Here is a 23089-nt window from a genome sequence, read left to right on the forward strand (position 1 = left end):
ATATGTAAGGCAGCCACATGGTCTACGCCTCACACATTCACCAAGCACTACTGTGTAGACCTGTTATCCGCACAACAAGCCACAGTAGGTCAAGCCGTGTTAAGAACATTATTTCAAACCACTTCCACCCCTACAGGCTGATCCACCGCTTTTGGGGAGATAACTGCTTACTAGTCTATGCAGAACATGCGTATCTACAGCGACAGATGCCATCGAACTGAAAATGTCACTTACCCAGTGTACATCTGTTCGTGGCATCAGTCGCAGTAGATTCGCATGTGCCCACCCGCCTCCCCGGGAGCCTGTAGCAGTTTGGAAGTTACCTTCAACTATTTGTATATGTATCATCTCAACCTTAAATAGGTGCATACTTAGTCACTCCATTGCATGGGCACTATTACTACAATTCAACTCCTACCTCACCCTCTGCGGGGAAAAACAATCGAAGATGGAGTCGACGCCCATGCGCAATGGAGACAAAAGGAGGAGTCACTCGGTCCCGTGACTCGAAAGACTTCTTCGAAGAAAAACAACTTGTAACACTCCGGCCCAACACCAGATGGCGAGCTATTGCAAAACATGCGAATCTACTGCGACTGATGCCACGAACAGATGTACACTGGGTAAGTGACATTTTCATTATGCAGCGTAATGCAGCACATATTGTGCCAGTATTACTTCATTATTGTGTCATTGTTACTCTTGGTGGCACTGTCTGGCGTTTGGTTGCACCTCAGTGGTACCAGTTTAGCACCCAAATATAGCAATAGGCAACTGAAAGGTGACCAGCCAACCTTTGAAAAGGGCTTCCACTCTGCAGCAAAACGTGTCACCGTGTTTTAATCACTTTTGAACCGTTTGAGGTAGAATCAGTTTTTTGATGATAGACTAAATGCCAAATGCGACAAATCTATAACTATGCGGAAAAAAACTCCACAACCACACAGTCGCTCACTTCGTGTCCCTGGGTGTAGCATATGATGCAGCAGTCATGAAATTAGTGAATTGTGTTGTTGACTAATGTCACGCACAGCTGGAGGCTAGTGACTAGAAGTGTGGCACTCGATCACAAGGCGCTGATCTGTGCAGAGACTGAACTGACCAGAGAGGTGGGAACTGGGACGGAGCGTTTAGCTAAAGTATCTTCGAAGCAGGATGGTTTCAGCTCCAACTTAAAGCTCTCCTTCGATGTGGTGGTGGTACCTAGGTTTGGAGAACACGAGTTCCAGATTCTGGTGGCGTTTCCTGAGAAGGGTAGAACCGCAAGTCTTTCCCTTTAAAGATCAGGGGTTTGAGCAGCGCTGTTTCAGCATTTTGCGATGGTCCCTTAGCTTAAGTTTACCGTCTAGGTTTCCTGGCTTGGATGTGGGTAGAGATTAAAAGTGATACAGGCGATGTTGTATATGGCGCTGGCTTCTAGGGCAGCCAGGGGACTGGAAGGAGCATTGGTGACACGCGGACACTCCTTTCGGCCTCTTAAACGAAACATGCGGGCAACAAAACAAAAAAAAAAAATATATATATATATATATATGTAGAGAGAGAGAGAGAGATTGCCGTACTTCCTGCAGACAGGCAGGTTAAAAACATGTGCGTTTGCTTAAATGTGAGTTTATCAGGACTTTATGCAGTATGATTTTATATATATATATATATACACACACACACACACACACACACACACACACACACAACCCTTCCCTTGTTACACCCCCTTCTTTCCCTCTCCCATTTAACAAATGCAACGAAAACACTGTTACTTTATCAACATGTTGTTCATGCTGTAATATGTTTGAACTCTGTATCCGTATCTCATGACTCCTTGTAAATACACTTGTTATCAATAACTAAAGACTTTCCAACCTCCGAAACACTCGTGCGTCAGTGCGTGCGCGTGAAATAGACTGGCACGCGGAGCGTACACCTGGGCGGCCTTGCAAAGCCATGGAGAGGCCTCTGGTCCTACCGGTAACTTCCGCCTGGCGCCAGCTGCAGCGTTCAATAAGGTACGGAGGCGTTGACTGATGGAACCACACATGCACCCATTCATTCATTCAGCCACCGACCCCTGGAACTTCAGCGAGCCCTATCCATACTCCATCGCACCAGCTGCTGCTGGCTGTGCCTTTCTGCAGGGCACCCGCCCCGCAAGACATGTCAGGCACTGCAGGCCAGGCCGGGTTTCCCTGGCACCGCTTCTCCAGTACCTCCCCAGGGAGGGGCACTTGGGTTGGCACCTGGTGCTGCCTCCCCTGTTGCTGTTTACAGTGATATCGAAGTACTGTCCAGGGACGAGCCCGGTCTGCGGCGTGAGCCACGTAGCGTTCAGCGCTTCGAGGCGGCTACACTTCAAAACATGCTATTATTTCAGCCCCTGGTCCCACCCTGCCCCAGCGCCCACGCCCCCTCACCTGGAGCACATAGGAGCCATGCATTCCTGGGAATACCCTAAGCGCTGCGAGCATCCCAGCTCGGCCTCCTGCAAGGCAGGCTTCTCCGTTGCATCAGGCCTTGTCGAAATATAGGTCCTTGTGGGAGTTGCGCTGTTTTTCACTTTGAAGTGTTTATTTTAGCTTCTTCTGGCACGGCCCGTGTCTCCTGGGATCTGTACAGATCTGCTCGGCTGAGAGCTAGATATGTTGGCGCAGGTGGCAAAAAGCGACAAACTTTCCCTGGTTTACATGAACCACCCAGTCGAGCCCCCATGGAGTGTGTCCTGCTTGGCTGCAGTTTGCTTAGAAGTTAGAGTTTAGAAGGGCTGTGCCATCAATTCATGCCACTCTTGGTGCCCTGCATATCTCCAGCATGGCTGGAATACACCCAGGGGCTAAAGTTTAGGAGGACTGTGCCATCAATTCATGCCACTCCAGGTTCCCTGCATGGCCGCAGTATGCCCAGCCTCTAGAGTTTAGAAGGTCAGTCCCATGAATTCGTGTGACACCAGATTCTCGGCATATCTCCAGCATGGCTCTTGTGCACCCATGGGCTAGGGTTTAGCGGGACTATGACATGAATTCACGCCACTCCTGGTTCCCTGTATATCCCCTGCATGGCTGCAGTATGTCCAGACTCTGGACTTGTGCCATGGATTCAGGGCACTCCAGATCCCCTGCATGGCCGCAGTATGTCCAGACTTCGGATTTTAGAAAGATTGTGCCATGGATTCAGGCCACTCCAGGTTCCCTGCATATCTCCAGCATGGCTGGTGTACACCCAGGGAATAGCGTTTACGATAGCGCCTTTGATTCATGCCACATCTACAGGTTCCTGCCTATCTCCTGCAGGCTGTACTGTGCCCGGGGTCCCAGTGGTTGGGAAGGTGGGATAATTGTTCCATATCTTGCAAGGGACACAAGGGTCCAAGTGAGCAAACCTCCTCCATATCTACCTAGCCTGTGAGCCCCAGAGATTGAAAGGGTTTGAAGATTGAGCCTTCTTGCATAGGACACCACGGTACTAGTTTATCTCATGGTTCGAAAGGCGGGAATGGTGGAGTTAATATGATGCATGCATTGGGCTATCTGTATTGTGGCACGTCCCTTGTGGGCTGTGGTGCACCCACTGTCCAAGAGGTTTGGGAAGGCAGGATCTTCATGGCATGCATTCATTTGGACTCAAGAATCCTGCTGTAATTTGCACGTGGTTGGAAAGTTGGCATGGTCATGCCAACCACTGAGCGGGACTCCAGGTTCCTGGTGTGCCTCCTCCCTGGCTCCAGAGTGCCCACTGTTAGAAAGGTGGATGAATGAATCATGCATCAAACGGGTTATCTGGCTTCCGGGGTGCCTCCTACACGGCTGCAGTTCATCCGCAGACGTAGGAAGGTTGGATGACCATGCCATGCATTAGGTGGGCCCGGATGCTCCAGGTGCTTGCACTGCACAGCAGCCATGTTCTTTGGCTCTAACAGGATGGTACGGTGGGGCAGTTCTACTTTTATTCTTAGTAGAAGCCGAATTGCATAAACCCTAAATGACAGGAATGCAAATACACCTCTGAGGGTGGACACAATGTACACTGTATTTAGTGGAGGAGTCCTGATCGGAGGGTCCCTCGTGCTGTAGTGGGACCAAAGGTCTGAGGGGATGGGAAGGTACGCTAAGGCAGTTAGTGCTTAGGGTAGGGAGCCCTCATGGCGGAAGTAAGCGTAGGGCTTGCATATGGGTTCTTCTGTCCTCAAGTGACCCACAGGAACCCATACCATTTGTAGGACCATTGATGTTCAAGTGTTTCTGATCCAAATTCATTGTAAGAAAATGAATCTCGGAGACTTGTCAAATCGCCGTAGGTGCCAAAGGCGAGCACTTGTGCACACGCTTGCAGTCGTCCTGCCTCTATCCCTTACACCTCCTTCGCTGGTGAAGTCTGGAACCTAGGACATTTCCGCTTGCAGGTCAAATTTCTAGGGTGATAGATAACCTCTACAGTGTACTTTAGGGAAGAGGTTGCCAGCAGCGGCCACCGCATACCTCAAGAGGAGGGTGGGGGGGGTCAGGATCGGAGATGAGGTAAAAATAAAATATAAAGCACTTACTGTGCCTCTGTCCCTGCTGACTTGTACTCATTCTTCTGGTGTCCCAGCATTTACTGCTGGGACACCATCACAGGCTCCCCAGCAATCCTGGCGCTGCTATCATGCAAAACCTAGCATAAAAGCAGTGGCAGGATTGGTCTGAGCAGCAGTGACTGTCGTTTACACAGCCCTGGAGTCTGTGCAGTTTCTCCAGCCCGGCTGTGTACAAAGCCAGGCTGGAGAAACCTAAGTGCGCATGTGTGTTAAGCCAGAACGCCTCCGCACACCTCATCCTTTCACACCGCCACTCGCTGCCTTCGCTCCGCCAACCTTGCCCTCGCCTACGTCCCCTGCATCCGTCGCACCACCGCCGGAGGAAGATCCTTCTCTCTCCCAGCCGCCAAGACCTGGAACTTCCTACCGCTCCACCTCCGCCTGACCCACGACCTCCTATCTTTCAGGAAACACCTCAAGAATTGGCTTTTCAACCAGCAGCTCCGCTCACCCCCCCCAGCGCCTTGAGACCCTAACGGGTGAGTAGTGCGCTCTATAAATCCTTGATTGATTGATCCTGGACATCCACTGCCACATCACAGACCACCTGAAAAACCTGCACTGTCTCCCAGTCAACAAGAGAATCACCTTCAAACTTCTCACCCACGCACTGCACAACACCAGACCAGAATACCTCAACAGATGACTCTCCTTCTACACCCCGACCCGGCATCTCCGCTCCGCCGACGTCTCCATCGCCCCACGAGTCCGCAGAACTACAACCGGGATTGGATAATTCTCGCACCTCACCACCAAAACGTGGAAAACACTTCCCACTCACCTGCGCCAGAGCAAAGGCCTCTACCTTCAGGAAACTTCTCAAGACCTGGCTGTTCGAACAGTAGCAGCACCTTCGCCCCCCCCCCCAACTTCTCCCTCCTCCCCTCTTCAGCCCCTTGAGACCCTCACGGGTGAGTAGTGCGCTTTGCAAATCCCTGATTGATTGATTGATCGCCCCCCCCCCTCCCCCCCTGACCTTCCGTGGCCCAGCCCTGCCCCTCTTTGCTGGCTGTAGAATAAAACATAGTAAACTATTGTTTTATTTTTCTGCTTCGGGCTCAGCCAGGGGGGTGATGCTCCTTCGCCTTAGCTAAGTAGCCGCCCTTGGAGGTTGCCCCCTTTTCCTCCCAGCACTACCTTAAACCATGATGTGCACCAGGGCCCATCACTCCTGCCGTTCTCTTTTTCACTTACCTTTCCCTTCTGGCAGACACATCAGGCCTGCATGTTCCATACTTGTAAATCCTGAAAGCGTGCCTGGTTCTGGCTGGGTTGACTCATCAGACACATGTTGTGTGGCCTTTGGATAGTGGAAACCGGCCTGAGACGATCATCCTGTTTCACACAGGAGACCCCCACCTATAATGGAAACTGCAGAAGGGCAATGCACTTTGGTCAACTTCTGGCCTTCGAGTGGTGAAAGGAGCAACTTTGTGTTGAATCATCCAGCCCTCTAGTGCATTTCACGCTTTCCTAAAATACTGTCTTTCGCTCCTCGGTGGCTATGGCAATGCTAAGAGTTTCTTTGTCTCCCACAAAATGATTGACATGCGCTCGCTGCCAGGGTCTGCATGGCCCCTTCCTGTTCCAGCTTTTGGCTCCACAGAGCGAATCATTGCATCTTTGCGTGAAAGCTCCTGGCATCATCGTGTCACTGACTGCTTAGCTCTGCCTGGCATGTTAGCAGTCCCTAGATATAGGTGGTGTTGGCATATGCTAACAACGTGTATTCTGCCAAAAGAAATGATACTTTTAAAGCAACAGTGTAATTGTATCATTTTGGGACCTTTATTGAACCCCTCCCCACCCAAATGTATAAGTATCTTTTTATTTATTTTTATTTTTAATTGTCGTCTCCAGGATGGAAGTCATATATACCATTTAAGTTGGTGGTAGTGGTTGGATGAAAGTACAGAGAGGCCATCACATAAAATAAATGGAAGTTATCAACATCCTCTCCTACGCCGATGACACAAACCTCATACTTTTCCTCTTGGACAGGACCCCCAAATCAAGAAACAAGTTTACTGCCTGCAGTAGCAAAGTCACTAACTGGATGAAAGTCAAATGTTTCAAGTTCAACATGGACAAGACAAACATAGTAACTTTAAGCATGAACATCTTACCTTGGGAGTTCAACTGGTGGCTGGCTGAACTCTGACCACACCTATGCCAGGAACCTACGATTCATCAACAACAAACTGAACATGACCGTGCAAGTCAACACCATCACTGCATGATGCTTACACACCCCGAAGATGCTGAGGACGATCTTCAAATAGGTCCCAAGCAACACCAAAAAAGTCACTTGCGTCCTAGTCACCAACAAATTGGACTACAGGGAACAAACTTTACACCGGGGTCACCTATCAACTCACCAGAAGACTACAAACCATTCGGAACTTGGCAGTCAGACTCCTCCTCAACCTCTCACACAGAACTTCCATCACACTACACTTCAGGGAGCTCCACTGGCTCCAGATACACAAATACGCTCATTTCGTACTCATTTCGTACTCATTCACACATTCATGGCACTGCACAACTTGGGGCCCACCTACCCGAACAGTTGCATCTCCTTCCACTAACCACCCGGACGCCTGTGCTCTGCAGGACTCCTACTCGGTCACATCCCACAAATAAACAACTGGATCAGGAGGACGGGTGTTGTCTTACATCAGTCCAAAAGTATGGAATTACCTCCTACTCCACATCGGAGCCCCCTCTTCTCTCCTTGAATTCCGCAAGAAGCTTGCGTTGGTAGTGCCCTATATAAATACACACAAAAATAGACATCTGGCAAATAATCTCCTAACTTTGATCGGTAACAGGCACGTGTCATCTCGGTGAAACCTATGTTTAGTCTAGCAGCTGCCTCCATGGGAGGTCGCAGATGTGATGTGCCTCAACCAAAACATGCAGTTTAACCATTGGCATTCCTTTCTACCTCAGTATATCAGGCAGAATAATCAAGGGGTCTTCCTAAAATGTCTGAAAATGGTAACACTGCTTTCTGCAGTGCTGGTGTCTTCTCACTTCAAGAGGATGTCCACAGACCAGCTTTTCGTCTCTCGGTCCCTTTCACTGGCCCATTGGCTACAGACAAGTCAACAGGACCCCCACATGTGATTGGGGCAGGGGAAACACTTGCAGTCCTCATTGATTGTGTATTGTCCAACCCTCCCTTGCCTAACTGCCTGCCTGGACGACAGCTGGTCTGATTATCTGTTATATTCACCCGGGTCTCTACATTAAGGTTCTTCTAACAGGTCTGTTGTGTAGACTTCATACAACTCACAAGCTAGAGCATCAGCACAACGGCTGACATGTTTTGCGTTGGGTTGACTGCATACATATCTTCCTCCATTTTCAACTTAGGCCATTCTTTTTTGCTACCTCATACCCTTCTTATTATGGTAGTATATCAGCAAAGCAAAACTTGCTTGCTTAGGCCGTGTGTCCAAACGAGTCGAAATGAGAGGGAGGAAGAGTCAGACGAGTGGTAATCGAAAAGGGTTCCTAACTTTATTCAGGAGGGAGATTTTTTTGGAGTTGGTCCTATAGTTCTTGAAATGAGCCCTACATCTTTCTGAACATGCTCACTATCTTCCGTCTGCCGAAGATCGTCCTGGCACAATATGCACCCAGTTATCAGTCCTGTTGTACAGGTACTCTACGTCTTGTTTACGATGATGTAAGCCTTCTGTTTCATGATATCCAACTAGTTATCTGTTTCTATTGTATTAGCATTGCAAGTCTTGTTTGGCAACAACACAGGCCTTATTTTTCTATGGCCTGGGGGTTCTGGGTGGGACCTGGGGATGAATCTGGCCTTCACCCATGATGCGTCACCAGTGGATGCTTTGATATCTGCGCCTGCCTTGCATTTTTAGGAAATGCTGTCAACCTTGACATGGCATTGTATCGTCTGTAGCAGTGATCCAGCTATTCATATAGGACCTTGCTGCTGAATTCATCTGGTGTTGTGGATGCGTATCACCATGGCGACAGTGTACAATGCTGGGAGGGCTGTGAACTTCCCCCCCTACCTTGTTCACTGTACAAGGATCATGTACTTTTGGAGACAGCCGTGACGTTCCCTGAACATTGCAGTTGCTTCTCTCCTTTGTGAGCATCTGTCCAGGTCCCCGTCTTTAAAGGATGCGTTTGTTTTTCATTCGATAAGGTGCTTTAAGGTGTGGGTGAGTTACTGTAACATCAAGGTAGTTAGAGTGAAGCTGCCTGTCTGGCAGGGGCGTCTCCTCCGCTATGGCAGAGGAGCGTCTCACTCCCACCAGCAGCAGGAGCTCCAAAACTTTTACAAGAAAACAATAATAAACTGTTATTGTTTTCTTGTAAAAGGGGTGGGGCCGCGGGCGATGACTGGATTCTGAGTGGGAGTGCAAAGCACTCCCCCTCTGTGCGCAGACGTTCTGCCAAACACACATGCGCACTAGGCTCTCTCCAACCTGGCACTACTTTGCAAGGTACGAGACAGCAGTCATAAACTCCCACTCTGCCTCGGAGCGCCCACATTGCTGACATGGCCAGTGTTGTAAGGTCTCGGAAAAAATTAAATGGGTACCCCTGTAAATCTTATTTGACTTATTCACTATATTATTTGGGTGGAAACTTGGCATCTTATTGAGGCAGAATAATTTCATCCTAATGTACATCTATACAACTTAACACTGGGGCCGCCCACTTCTTAGATGATTTCAGTGTTGGCTGATAAGGACATGGAGACTTAAGAGGACAGTGATGTACCCACGATCACATAGTGCAGCCAATTAGGAAGCCTTAATTAATGTCTCCTTGTTCCACAACAGACAATGGACCACAATTGTTTCCAGTAACTAAACCCTGCGATTAATTTATTTGGCTTTCTCATTGTTCAAATAAGAGGCTTGTGGGAGTAATTTAGATATCCAGGTTCTCCTTTTCTGGAATGAGGCTATCATTGATAAAGCTGGTGCTGTGGCACCGGGGCCCAAAGCCCTAAGGCGCCCATTCAACCTTGAAAATTGTTGAATTGCACTGCCCCCACAACAGTTAAAAAGGCCTGTTTCCTTGCCTGTAGTGGGCCCCATGGCCTCCTTCAATACTAATGTGATGGGAAGGAGAATAAACTGTAGGTGCACATCTCCATTTATGATGTAGCAAAGCACTGTGTAATCTTCTGAATGTAGATAGGTGCTTCTAGAGGGGAGGGCATCAAATGCCCCAGAGATAGAAATGTTCCAAATTAAACTTCTTATATACTCGAGCACCAAAAACAGTCCAAGTCTTCGTCATTTTGATACTTGTTTATTTCATAATTCCATCACTCTAGCCAACACGTTTCGTCTTGTTAAGACTTACTCAGGGCACAATAGTAAAGTCTGTGTTCACCTTCCTAGTAAGTAAAAATGCAAGATGATATCCTTGCAACGTTAGAGAGGTTACAAATTTGTTAGAGTGTGCTCCATACCGTGGCATCGCTGTCACAGTAAGAAAGTTCATTAAGCTTAAAAAATCAATGTATAGAGGAAGTCTTTTAACAAGACGAGACAAGTGTTGGCTATAGAGGTGGAATTATGAAATAAAAAAGTATCAACATCGACGAATACTTGGACTGTTGTTTTTGGCGTTCAACGGCACCCATGGCATCATTGCCAGGCTACTGCTCCCTTTAGCAGCTGACCATCGCTTTGGTCATATTCCTTGCTGGCTGCTTGTGCACAAAGCAGTATGCACCTGGGGTGTGTGCTCTGTACCCCTGAAATGTGGTCTGTGTGTGATGATGCGTACCTTCATCAGCCTAGCGGAATGGCTTAATCTGTACCATGTGTGAGTGTGTAAATGCACTTCATGTATCCTTATCCCCAGGCCTTGTGTTTGAATTCTAATAGGGCTATTGACTGCTTAGGTCAGTTACTGGTGTATCACAGAATTGGGCTGTAATATGGGCCCATCGAAGTGCCTAAAGAGTTCAGTCTGCTTTTGTGCACTATAAATGTGGTCAGTGTTTTGATTCTTAGCCTCTTTTCTTCTAGGACTGCCCCCAGATCCTGCCCTCCACCCAGATCTACATCCCAGTGGATGTGGTAAAGCCCATCACCCTGACCGCCAAGAACCTGCCGCAACCGCAGTCAGGCCAGCGTAACTACGAGTGCATCTTCCACATCCCTAACGAGCCGGCCAAGGTGACCGCCCTGCGCTTCAACAGCAGCAGCATCCAGTGCCAGAACACGTCGGTAGGTCTGAGCTCAGCGTGCGCCCTGCTCTGCCATACTGTTCCTGGGCCCGCGCGCGCCCACTCCACCATACTCTTCCTGGGCCTGCGCGCGTCTTTCTCACTTACTTTCAATCTGCACCAGTTGCTCTATTGGTTAAGTTTTTATTTGTAGTGATAGGTCTGTGGCACACTGGTTTTAAGGGACGATAGGGGATGTCCTCGCGACCTGGTGCCGTATCTTGACTGGAGAATGACGGCCTCTGCCTTACCAGCCGCTCGGAGGCTTGCTCCTGTGTGAGGACCGTGACTAGTTCATCCTGGTCCACCTCTGGGAGGGTGGTCCGTGGCACCTATACCAGGGGGCTGCCTCCCGTTGCTGCCTTTAACTTGTTTTTTGCACGGTGCCTCTTGTCCTTCCTGTGGGTGGGGGTGTAGTCCGCGAGGGGCGGAAGCGGATGCTTTGTACGTAGCAGCTGATGCTGGCTCCACGGCAGACATGTCATGTACCACTGTGGGTACCTCTTGGAAAGTTCCCAAAAGATGCATTGTCCTGGCCTAGGCGTGCCATGTCGGTCTTGCTTGCAGGCCTGCCATCCTAGGACAAAAAGTGATAGGGTTCGTGGGAGCCCCGATTTTATTAACAGTGGTCATTTATTTGGCACTGGTCAGGTCTAAAACACTCTTACAGACCACAATCAGTGACAGTCGAGCAGCCTGTGTGCTGGACACCCTAGTGATGCCATTAACTTGTGGCTGTCCTTGTGGCCTCGTGTGGGGCACAAGCTGCAGTGCACGTGCGCATGGGTTCTGTGGTCAGCACTGTGGCCCCCCTGGCTGCTGCCAGAGTGCTCCTCCCAGGAGAGGGGTATTTGATTTGGGCTGTGCATTGATTGGCTTCCTTCATGTCAGTGTGCTGGACAGTGTTTTGGTGCCTCAGTTAAGTTCATCGGAATTTGCGCGTAGAATATTATGCAGTGTATATTCATTTTGCTTTCTTTGAAGGTTGCATTTCAGATATGTGCATGCCAGTTTTGTTTTAGAACTGAATGGAATTGCTGATGTATGTCATGTGATCAGAGACTTGTTTTGTTTAAAGGTCTTGTAGAATAATGCATTCAAGCTGCAAACTGCATCAGTGCAGGTATCCCCTATCCTTATCTTTCCCTAGGCTGCTTTTTTAACCCATTATTCATCTTGTGACCAGCAATTCACTGTTCTGCTAATGTGTGCTGGTGAGAGGAGGACTTGACAAATCCAGGTGTCATTTCTAGGGCAGCTTCATATTGTTTTTTTAATGCAATCCCAGGTTAAAATTAGGCCCAGGTGAAATTTCCATTGCGACAGCCTCATCTCACTTAATTTCACATTACGCTTGTTATGCAAAATTCCTGAAATGATGCCACGTGGCGTAATGAGTGGTGTCACAGTTTTAGTGCAGGATCACAGGTATGTTGTAACGTGGCCCTGATCTGACATTGTCCCCAATGCCTGTCCAGTGGTTGGGTCCCTCCTGCAAGTATTTTCCAGCAGTGTGAAAAAGTATCTGTTGAGGCCGACCTTACCCAAGCGCACAAGGTTTCTTTCTTTCGTTGATTCCAACAGGGCTGGCTTTAGGGCATGCAGCAGCACCCGGCTCTGACTTTAGTGGGGGCCCCTGTTTCAAAATACTTTGTGGGTTTAAAAGCACGTGAGCTTGCTTGTGGATCTAGCAGTTTCAGGCAACAATTAAAATGTCAAGGTAACTGATGGTTGTTACTGCTGTTGAGAGATCGGAATATTATCTAGTGGCAGTTTTGACTCCTACAGTAGCGCAAAGGGATAATGTGCCTGCTGCTGAGAACGTGTACCATGCAGACCAACAAAACTGAATGTGAATGAACAATGAGTAGCGCTTTAAAAAAATGTACATGTATATCAGAGGGGCGCTATGGAGAGACATTTGTGTGGCATGGTGTTTTGCTTCACTAATTACCCAGCTGAAACCCTCATGCACTGACAAAAATCTCTGGAAATCACTTAGTCCAAAGAAGACATTTATTATTTCAATACGCAAGGTTCCTAAAAGGAGATTAGCATGTTGAAAGCACATGTTTAAAAATGGTCACAGCAATGAAATGAAAACATACACAATTGATTCTCCACTGCAATATACACAGCAAATATATGTATCTATATTATTATGCAAAGCAAATAATGAATTAAAAAGTATGATCACCATGAGGCAAGGGCAAAACTACTTCATCTCTCTCCTATCCGCATCAGATCCCAGAATCGATCGAGGAGAGAGAGATCAATTATCCTTATGGGAAGGATGACACACTCCAGCGTCCTGGATGCGCCCGAGTTCTGCTCTGTCTCCAGTCCATCTGGTCTCGGCCTCTTATACTTTAAACAAACAAGAGAGGAAAATTCCAGGCTTCCCTCTCCCTGCAGAAGTTTAGTTATTCAAAAAATGCTGATTTTTGGCTAGCTTTGAAAATAACACGTCTGGATGTGGCCACAATCCCAAGGTGCCAACCCAAAACAAGGCTGTTACCTGCCATCTCAGTACATTCTTATCAGCCAAAGCCTGTGGTGGGGAAAAAGTATGAAAACAAGACAGAATGCATATTTTACAACGTGGAAAATCACTTGCAGCTTTTAATGTGGCAGTGAAGCTAAGGCTAAGCTGAATACAAAATGGAGTCTGTAACTGGTGACCACTAATGTGACGGTGGACAGCTAAGCCAGGTGCAAAGTGGTGCAACACAATGTCAGTGGTCAAAACACACATCACTACACATGATTCTTTTAACTCTTCCTGGGAGTGTGTAGTTGTGCCGCCCTGGAGGTCCTTGCAGGAGCTAAACATCCATCAGGCACTTGTTGGTGAGTCATCTCTCTCGTATGCGGAAGGGCAGAATACGCAAGCGGGAGCTGGTGAAAAAGACTGCATTCTAAAGACTTGCTGTTAATGGTCTTGGGAATTCCACTTGACTAGATGAATATAATGTCCACTTAATTTATGGAAAACGGGCTGCCTATGGAAAGCCACCCAGGACCCGAGGCAGACTAAATTATATGAATTAATTGTTCCAAGTAGAAAAGGTATATCACGTAATTGATCAATCTTGCTTGCAATGTTTATTATCAATTCTCAGATGCAAAAAAAAAACAATAAATCAGTTGTTAGAAATGTGACAAATCTGTCCTTCTCAAAAATACATATTTATTTAGAATACAAAGTGCACCTGTGAACCCACAGTGTAAGGCAGACGTAACCTATAGAATCATGTAACACAAGACAGCAATGGACAGAAAAAGTGCGTTAATTTTGTACAGAAATTCCATATCAGACACAAAGATGAAACACCTGTATCGCAAAAAAAGTCCAATTGCTGCAGAGTTGATGTGTTTCGGCCTATTAATAATGTAGGGTTAACATCAGGACTGAGAATTTTGAGCCAAAACAGTAATCCAAAACAGTAATAAGGGCCAGAAGTTAGAGCTCATATGGGTAACAAAGATAGTCCGGTGGGAGCCAAGCCTAAATGTGGGGCTGAATCACAGTTGCCAAGTCAAATAATGGCATAAGGGGCGCTGGTGTCAGAAGGAATCTCAAGTTGATACATATTGCTGTGTATCACAAGGGAATTTGGACACGCCACTGCATATGTCAGTGTGTGATGCTAGGAGATAGGAGTCCAGGCATGGCTTTCAAGTTTGACATTACTACCCTTAATCCAGCAAGAAAAATCAAGGGGGGGAGTAGTGTTGGTTAAAATAAAATTTTAAATAAAAAATCTAGACTCAAAAAGAGAGTCCCTCGACAAAACTGAATCCTGCATACCAGGTGAGACGTAAACAAAAATGGCGGCAACTGAACCGAGATGAACTCATTAATGACTGGTTCACAGGCATTTCCACACAGAGCTGTATGCTCTTAATATGTTACAAGTCAGTCCTAAAGATTGCGGATTGAAAGCCAGGGCAGGGTGAACTATACAGGTCCTTGGCATGGAGCAGGGTGCAATCTCCGCATTGTGTGCCTCTGCAAATGCATGTGCTCTGTTGAAAAGCAAATCTGTTCACTAGCAGGAAACAAATGCATCTAGAAAAATCTTGGCTTATTTATTTATCTATGTATTTATTTTTTGGGGGTATACTGTTGTTCCTGTTTGGGTCGTCACACATTTTGGTTGCATTTCTGTCGTTTTCTACCAATCCTAGATTTGCTTTCACTTTGTGAGTTTTCTGTCAGTGTCAGCAGCTGCATGATGCTTTGGAATTTTTTTTTTTTTTTATTTATTTGTTTTATCTAGTGAGGCACTTTTTCTTACCTTTTTATTTTCCTTTGCGTTGGCCCTCGGGTGCCCACTCCCACACTTTTTGACTTTGGGTGAATGAGAAACCTTTATTTCAAAATAAGTTTTACACCCTGTTGTCCAAAGCAAAACAAAATATGAATTGAAAGTTAACTTGTATTTATATGTCCATTTTTTGTAGATTACATGATTAAGTTGACACGTTTTGTGATAAATGCACACGAGTGGAGGGAGAGTCAGTGGCGTTGGTCTGTGACGCTGGTGTGTTGCAGTATAAAACAGCACAAGCCTGGCTTGGCATCCCACTGAATAGGGGGGCATCGTGTACACTTTCTGCATAGCCTTCCCCTGTGAAGCTCTGCGTTTCTGGTTTTTGTTGCCACTGGATGGCGCCAGAGAGTGAACACTCGGCTCAACTCACTCCACGTCGGTTTATACCCGCGGTGTATCTCCAAGGGCTTTGTGACACCGGGCTGCACACACACAGGCTTCTGACTCCTATTGTGTAAATGTGACCGGATTTGCACACAGTAGACAACACCGCCCTTATATCGTCTCAAGCAGTTCTTGGACAGTTTTCAATATGTGCACAATGTGCAGTTTCTTACGACATGCAAGTGACGTCTAGAAGGGATGTTCTCTTGTAGACATGTGGTGTTTGTCAGGCACATGGGGAGGGTGTGAAACAGATGTGACATGTGATTCGTTGACTCTAAATCCTGGAGTCTTCACTAGAACAAACCATGTGACCCTCGACAAATCTGATACTTTCACTGTCCCGTTATCCGTCAAAACGAGGAGTGCTTGAAAATGGCCTGGTCCGGAATCATCTATCCAGCGCGGAGACGCGTGGGGTGCCCAGGGGTCCCACCTTCCTTGGGGAGGTGTGCGAAAGTTACCCTTTTCTCTATCTTACTTTAATTTCTGAGATTCATCCTTTAACATATAGTTCCATATTGTCCGACCATCGCGCGGCTTAAATTAGCAGAAAATGTGTCATAAAATTCAAGGTTGTTGCCAACGGGGATGGGAAGGGGGGCGGGGAGACAATTGGCACAATAAAAATCTGGCAATTGGCCCAACAATTGGTACATAAAAAAGCTGGCAATTGGCCTGTTTCGAAAAAGTACCCAACAAGTTTGCATTTCTTAGTTTGATGTCGAATATTATTCTTAAATGCCGCACACTGGCTCTCTGGGTAATGGTTCGCCTGTAGAGGGGGGGGGGGGGGGGGGGTCCTGCGCCTGTGGTTTCACCGGTGCGCGCGCGCCTGGGCCACGAGAAGGCGCGCGGTGTTGATCCCGGCTCAATGCTGCTTACCTGGATCAGGCCTCGGCCATTGATTGATTTGCCGCCCTGCAGCGCGTGCACCGTCCGCAGACGTGGCGTGATGGATGAATGCTGGGAGCTCATTTCCCCGGTGGTCTTGGAGCATGTTAAGGCAGTGCACATAAATACTGATACGCCTCTAATAACTTTCCCGTTCAGTATGTGGAATGCGTGGTGCGAGGCCAGGGGGCGCGTGCCAGGCAGGCGTGGAAGTGGCCAGTCTCCAGATCTGCTGAAGGAGCTGTGGACACAAGATCAAATAAAGCACCGTATAGGTTCTTTACCCTGCTCTAGTGTCTAAGCGCTGTAACGGCAGGTGTTAAAGTTAACCCATTTAAGGGTACTCATTTTATTTACATTTTTAGGAACAAAGATTGCAGGGACTGAAATCCCTATCGTAATGGGGCGAATACATGCCTGTAGCAGGCGTGTCAACCTTCTGAGTTGTAGCTTAATGGGTTGCTTAATAGATCGTGAATGTGCCTTCAGACCCGGTTTATTCCATGTTCGCTTCTGGACACTGTCTCCATTTCATCGCTCCACTGAGAGGGTCTCTGAGGCTGGCCGGGACTTCCTCAAACTAGGGGTGTCCACCTTGGGTCTGGGAGGGCTCGATCCAATACTTGAATCTGAGAACAGCTAATGGGTAGGAAAAGTAGTTCGATTTCTGTCCCTTATGAGGGCTAAATGGCGTTCTGGATAGTTAAGTAGCTGTCCTTTATGTATCCTCAGTGTAGCGCTCCAAGACCCTAACACCCTCATGTAGCGCTTATGTGTGCATTGGCTTCCAGGGCGCTCCTTGAGTGTGTGTGATGGTTGTGGTGTGAACCGTTACGTGCAGTGCATGAGGTCTGAAGCCGCAGTAGGTCTTCCAGAGAGTGCATGAATAGGCACAGTTGTGCACGTATGTACAACATATCTTTGTGTGGAACTTGGTGTAACAGACATGGCTGAGTTCATGGGGTCAGCAGGAAAAGTGCATGCGGGTCTGTGCCCCGTGGAGTCCATATTTAAACTGCACGAGACACTCTTGAGTTTGATAATCTCCTAGTGCTTAATATATTACATTCTGATATCAAAACATATATACTGTGAGACAATTGCACTGATGCTTGTAATTTCTTATTACAAGCGAGTACTGACATCACACAAACTCGTCCTCCAGGACAGCAGAGAGCTAGCGCCCAAGTACATTCTCTGTGCACTGAAAGCCAGGGAGAAAACAAGCATTAGCAAAAGCAATAGGTCTTGCCTATGAGAGCTATTGGTAATGTTTTGTAGCCGCTCTGTACAGCAGCACGGATGCTTTGTAGTGCGGCTATAGCTAATATAAAAAAGCGCTATGAACCAGCCAGGGCTAATGCGCTATTTTTATTTCTATAAGTGCATTAGCACTGAATACACCATAGCCCTGTTTTTATATTTTTAGTCATGCCGCACAGCAGCCACTCTGTCATACAGCAGGGCTACAAATCATTGCCCGAGTCAGCAATGAGCATGATGTACACCATGAACATAAACCAATGGTAAAGCCTATAGTCTCAAAGGCGAGGCCGTCTGACTTGGCCAGTGCTTGTTAGGTCTAGGCACAACACCCCTGTGATTCGGTGCAAATCAGTTAATCTCCCCATTCGTGGAAAAGGAAAAACAAAATTACATTAGACAACTTAATTGCTTTCCTTCCACTGATCGTGCTGTGACTGAGTCACTGCTTTTATTTTCTCCTCTTCCCTGTGGTCCTTGTTGAACCTCTTGCGAGCTGTAGCTAGGTTTTACTGTGTCACACGCACTTCAAAGGAGAAAAGGCATTCTTTGAAGCGCGTGCAGCATAGTAAAATGTCGCTAGAAATAGCAAGAGGTTCAACAAGGATGACAGGGAAGAAGGAAATATAAAAGTGGTGCCTAAATCATAGCGCACTCAGTGAAAGGAAAGCAATTGAGTTGAGTCAGTACTTGGTCCATGCTCCAGCTGAAAGAAGAGGAAGCGAAACCAGCATGAGGTGGCCAATTAGAAGGCAGCAAATAAGAGTGGCAATGAAGCCAACAAATGTTAGGCAATGGGCGGGCTGTAAGCCTCTTGTTGTATACAATATCTCTCGTAAACAAGAATGCCTGCAGCGCGCTAGCTGTCGTAGGTGAAACTTAAATGTAAACTCCTGCCTGTCTCCGAGTACAGAGACTGGTTTGGTGTCTGTACACCATTTCCCTTACAGCTTCTGAGGAAAGGGGGTGCAGGCGTTTACAGCTTCAGCAGCATGGCATTAACTGCCTGTGACCATGGACACCTTGTGGAGAGCAGTCTGGCTGGCTGCAGCCCTTCCTCAGAGCACAGGTGCACTCAGAGCTGATCTCCACGTGAGCACCATGAGTAGACTTTTTATGTTCCTCAGCCTACTTGATTAAAAAAAACAAGATGGCCGCTCTAGGCGAAGGTAGACTACCTTCTTGCATTTATACTTTGTAAACCTGCCTCACTGTTGCAAAAACACACACATCAAACTTAGTAACCTCCAACAATCCTGGCTTCCCATCCAAGAAAAAGTTACATTCTGGGACTTGCAGGTAGTTGTGATTTTTAAATAGTAAATTTGAGCTTAAATCCCAAAATACAAAGCTGTCCTTACAAAAAATACGATTGGCCGAAGTTGTCCAAACAACGCCCGACTTGGAATCCGTAGTAATCGTGTGGCAGACCTCTAGGTCAAATGTTTTCATGAAATAGATGGAATAAAATACCCCCAATCATATCTTAAAAGAATGTTGCAAGTTACCTCTCAGTACTGTGACTATATAAAGGTGCTTGGCCTGTGGTCCAGTGCTTCTGTATGGTTTCCAAACTTCTCAGCAACTTTCAATATCCTTGTACTGTATGGTTGTGGGTACTTTCTACTCTCTGTTATGTAAATAGCCTGAAACTCTGGTATTACACTAGCCCCTCCTCCCCCCGGTCATCCCATGTCCGACAACGGGGGACTAAATGGACAACTGAATGAACCTGTAAATTACAACTTTGCAGATTGAATTTTCTCGAATGCCTCCTGCTTTGATGATGTGGGCGCACTGTGTTTCTGAAAGTTTGTTCTGAGGCTTGTGTGGTAAAAGGCGTTGTCAATGGAGCCTTTTTACAGTAGTGGTCCATAAATTACAAATTACTGCCCTCCTTTTTAGGTCAATCGCGCAAGTGCTTTGACCTGTTGTAATCTATCTGTGGGCTTTTAACCACACCCACCGCACGCGCATCACTTTCACTCATTCCTGGGCTTGCCTTTCAAAAATCCTTTGTTGTCTTTGGTAAATGCTTTACGTTTGTCCCTCCTTGGGGCGGTATTGTTACCGCCTTGCAGACTGCTTTTGTTACATGGATAATTGCACGTTTGCCTATACGTTTGAGTGAGAGCTAACTTTTTTTTTTTGTCTCCTTCGCGCTTATGCTCATGGCGGCCGTGGCGCTTTGAATCAGCTCGCTTATGTCAACTGTTTTACGTTTAATTTACAATTTAAGTGGCAAGAAAAGTCCATTTACGAATTTACAGCGCTAATAGCTCTAACTGGAGCCAACAAGAGACCCTTTGCATATCCAGTGCTTGTTGGTTTCAGTCAGCTAGTGGTGTGCTGCGCACTGGGAAGCTGAAGGTAAGGAGAACTGACAGGTGGGTGGAGCTGGCGTACTGGAGGAGGAGTGGGTCTTCCACTACCCAGAATGCTCCTCTGGGGGTTGGTGTCAAATACCCTGAAGTAGGTAGAGAGTAGTGAACATGCCTCTGTCCTTGCTGGCAAGGCTATCTCAGCACAAGGGACTCCGATGTTGGTACCGGTATTGCCCTGATATATGCTGTGTTTGCATTTCTGCCCTAAGGGGCCAATTCCTAAAGTTGTTCTTTTTCTTACTTTGGCCATGACGCCTCCTGGCATCATTTATTTAATAAATAATGGTATTACAGGTCAGAGTACCTATGCCATAAATGATCTTATAGGGACATATTACATATCACTTCACCATTATTACTAATAAGATGATTATGAATATAGGAGCAGTAAATATTGGTCTGTGTGCACATATTTTTGGCATCTGCAATTGTACTGTGCTGCAATTGGTCACCCATCATATAATACTTTTGGGGTCTCGCGACAAGTTTCAACAGGCTTCATTAAAATTTGCAAGCCTATGCTCCATGTTTGCAAAATTTGGAGTGAATCACCCAAGTGACGAAGTTGTAGGGATATTTTCAGTGTTTTTTTCCACTCAGCCCGCTTTAGGATTTTTTTGCGACAGCGGTGTGTTGCATGCCCTGTAATGCAGTTACTACCCGGATAGAAAGAGGGTGATTAACATTAGGCAGCTCTTCCTTAGCCCAATAAAAGGAGATAATTGGACCCTAACCCCGATCACATGATCAGTTTTCTCTGAGACGCCCCAGATTCCGGCGACCCTCTTTTGATTTTGGGGTAATCTGGGTTCATAGTAGTCCTAACTTGGTGGTGGCCTCGTTTGTAATGGTGTCCAAGTTGGGCAACTGTTTAGGCCTTCTTGCAATGTACGTGAATATTGCACCCTGTGAGTCAGCGTTCCATGCCTCTATTACCCAGAAAGCCCTGCACGCCTGACACCTCCTTGGCGTTTATTGTAATTTGTCCACTCGATGACCTTACCACAGAGGCCGTTGAAACACACAGCAGCGGACATACGCAGATCTTGCAAAGGCCAAAGCAAAAATATGTCACAGGAAGTTTGAGGCTCTGAGTGTTCTTGATAATTCAATGTCACCAATGAGACAGTATTACAGTCAGTTTTTGTTTCACAGCCCATTGCATTCTGGGACTTGTAGTCATGGTTCACACACGATTTAGTTGAACGAACATGCGCAAAACGTAAGCCCGGGGCTGCAGCGTTTCGTCCACTATCAGTCACGTGGTGATGTTCTGATGAAGAGCTATGTTTTTTTTTTTTTTTAAATCTCACTCAGTGTTCACATGTTCCGTGACATAGCGCACAATTTATCTCTTAAGTTATATCAGGAGGCCAAGAGAGTGGTGGTGTTTCTATCTTATAACAAATTGGGGCCCCTATGCGGCTACAAGGAGGACGTTCAGCGATGCCAGGTGTGTGCTATCAGTGACAGTTCAGTGCCATAAAGGACTGAAAGGATTTCTCTGGGCACACGATTAAGAGCCTTCCTCTGAAAGAAAGTTTCCACCATCAGATCGTTGGATTTCTCCATTGGGGGACATTCAGAAGATTACAGGGTGATTCCCTCAAACTCTTGGACCCATTTGCACAAGTTAACCCAGAGCCTGCCCTCGTGTCTACCTAATGATATTGATTTCTGAAGAGGTTTTCTATACAGTAGCTCATTCGTTGTAGCCAGCACTGGAATCTCTCCAGAACCTCTCGAGAAAAGCTCCCATGTCCTCAAAAGACTTGACCATTGTCGGACTGCCCCGGCAGGTGGTCAATAGATATTCCTTCCAGTGTCCGAGGTAGACTCCTGTGTCCACCAACTTGATGTACATGCCTGAGTTCTTGAGGACTGAAAGCCCAACACTTTAATAATGGGATGCCCGGTACAACAACCAATGCTTGTTTCTGTGAGGCACGATTGTCCAGGGCTCATCAAGGAGTCCTACCTCCAGGTTAGAGTTTCAGGATAACCAGTGACTTCGCAGATCATTGCGCAGGTTCACTGCCTGGAAAGTGTCCCATGTGGACATCACGAACCTCTGGCATGGATCCAGCCTAGTGCGTCCACTTTGGACGTTGCCGCATAACCTGTGCTGGAGCATTGGATGCGCGCCCATTACCTCTCCATGGACAGACCTGTGCACACAGGCAGACGCGCTGGAAACACCTAATTACTCGGATTGGGAGAATAAAACCCTGTCTTCTGCCTCCTCGGCGAGACAGTAACGCACAAAAGCTAACGTGCATCATTTTTTTTTGGGGGGGGGGAGGGCCTGACTCCCTTGAAAAAGCCAGACGGGTGCAGGAAGTTGAAAAGTGACTTTGTTTAAAATAAATCCCCCTAATCCGCGCCTTTGAACATTGTCATGAGGCGCAGATCAAGGCGCGGCTGCGCGCTGGCTCCGTGGGATTGGCATGAAAAGACAACTCAGATGAAAGGGCAAAATGGCTCCCAATTACTCGGATTTCTCTCCTCTTGCACGCTGTGGGGTTTGTCGTCGGCCTGCGGGCGTTCTGGGAGCGGGGGGCTAATGTGGACCGCATCTGGGGACGCGAATGGAGGCGGCCCTGTCAGTTTTAGCTGCCGTCCTGTGATTGGTTGAGGGCTACATGCTCCAAGGGCACCTGCTAATGGCATCCCTGGACTGAAAAGCACCATCTCCCATCAGCACTCCTAAATTAACGAGTTTCCCCGAAATATTCCGAAAATTAAAATCACTTGCTTTTTATAGAGCACTTCATAACTCAGTTTTGCAGTCGATAAGTGTTGTGGCTATGACATGTTAACAGTCCCTAATTATCAGGGCCACTGGAATTATGCGTCAGAAGGGAGCCACATTATGCGGCAGGGTTGAGTAAATTATGTGGCAAGAAAAGCCAAATTATGTGGCATAATGCAGCACACTATGGTATCGTATTAATTATTTGTTCATTTTAAAACTTGGTAACGCTATCTGGGCATTGGTGGCACCTCATTAGTACCAATTTAATGC

General features: G+C 47.1%; 1 protein-coding gene across 5 annotated transcripts in view; it reads left to right on the plus strand.

Annotated features, from left to right (window-relative positions):
• The window catches only part of PLXNA1 (plexin A1), a 559827-nt gene that overhangs the window by 376994 nt on the left and 159744 nt on the right, over window positions 1–23089 (plus strand). For all 5 annotated transcript variants that reach the window (XM_069206269.1, XM_069206270.1, XM_069206267.1 and 2 more), the window contains exon 10: window positions 10603–10803. In XM_069206269.1, the coding sequence (XP_069062370.1) occupies window positions 10603–10803 (201 nt within the window). The remainder of the gene's footprint in view (window positions 1–10602; window positions 10804–23089) is intronic.

Source organism: Pleurodeles waltl, chromosome 9 (genome assembly GCF_031143425.1).
Source record: "Pleurodeles waltl isolate 20211129_DDA chromosome 9, aPleWal1.hap1.20221129, whole genome shotgun sequence".
Taxonomy (NCBI): domain Eukaryota; kingdom Metazoa; phylum Chordata; class Amphibia; order Caudata; family Salamandridae; genus Pleurodeles; species Pleurodeles waltl.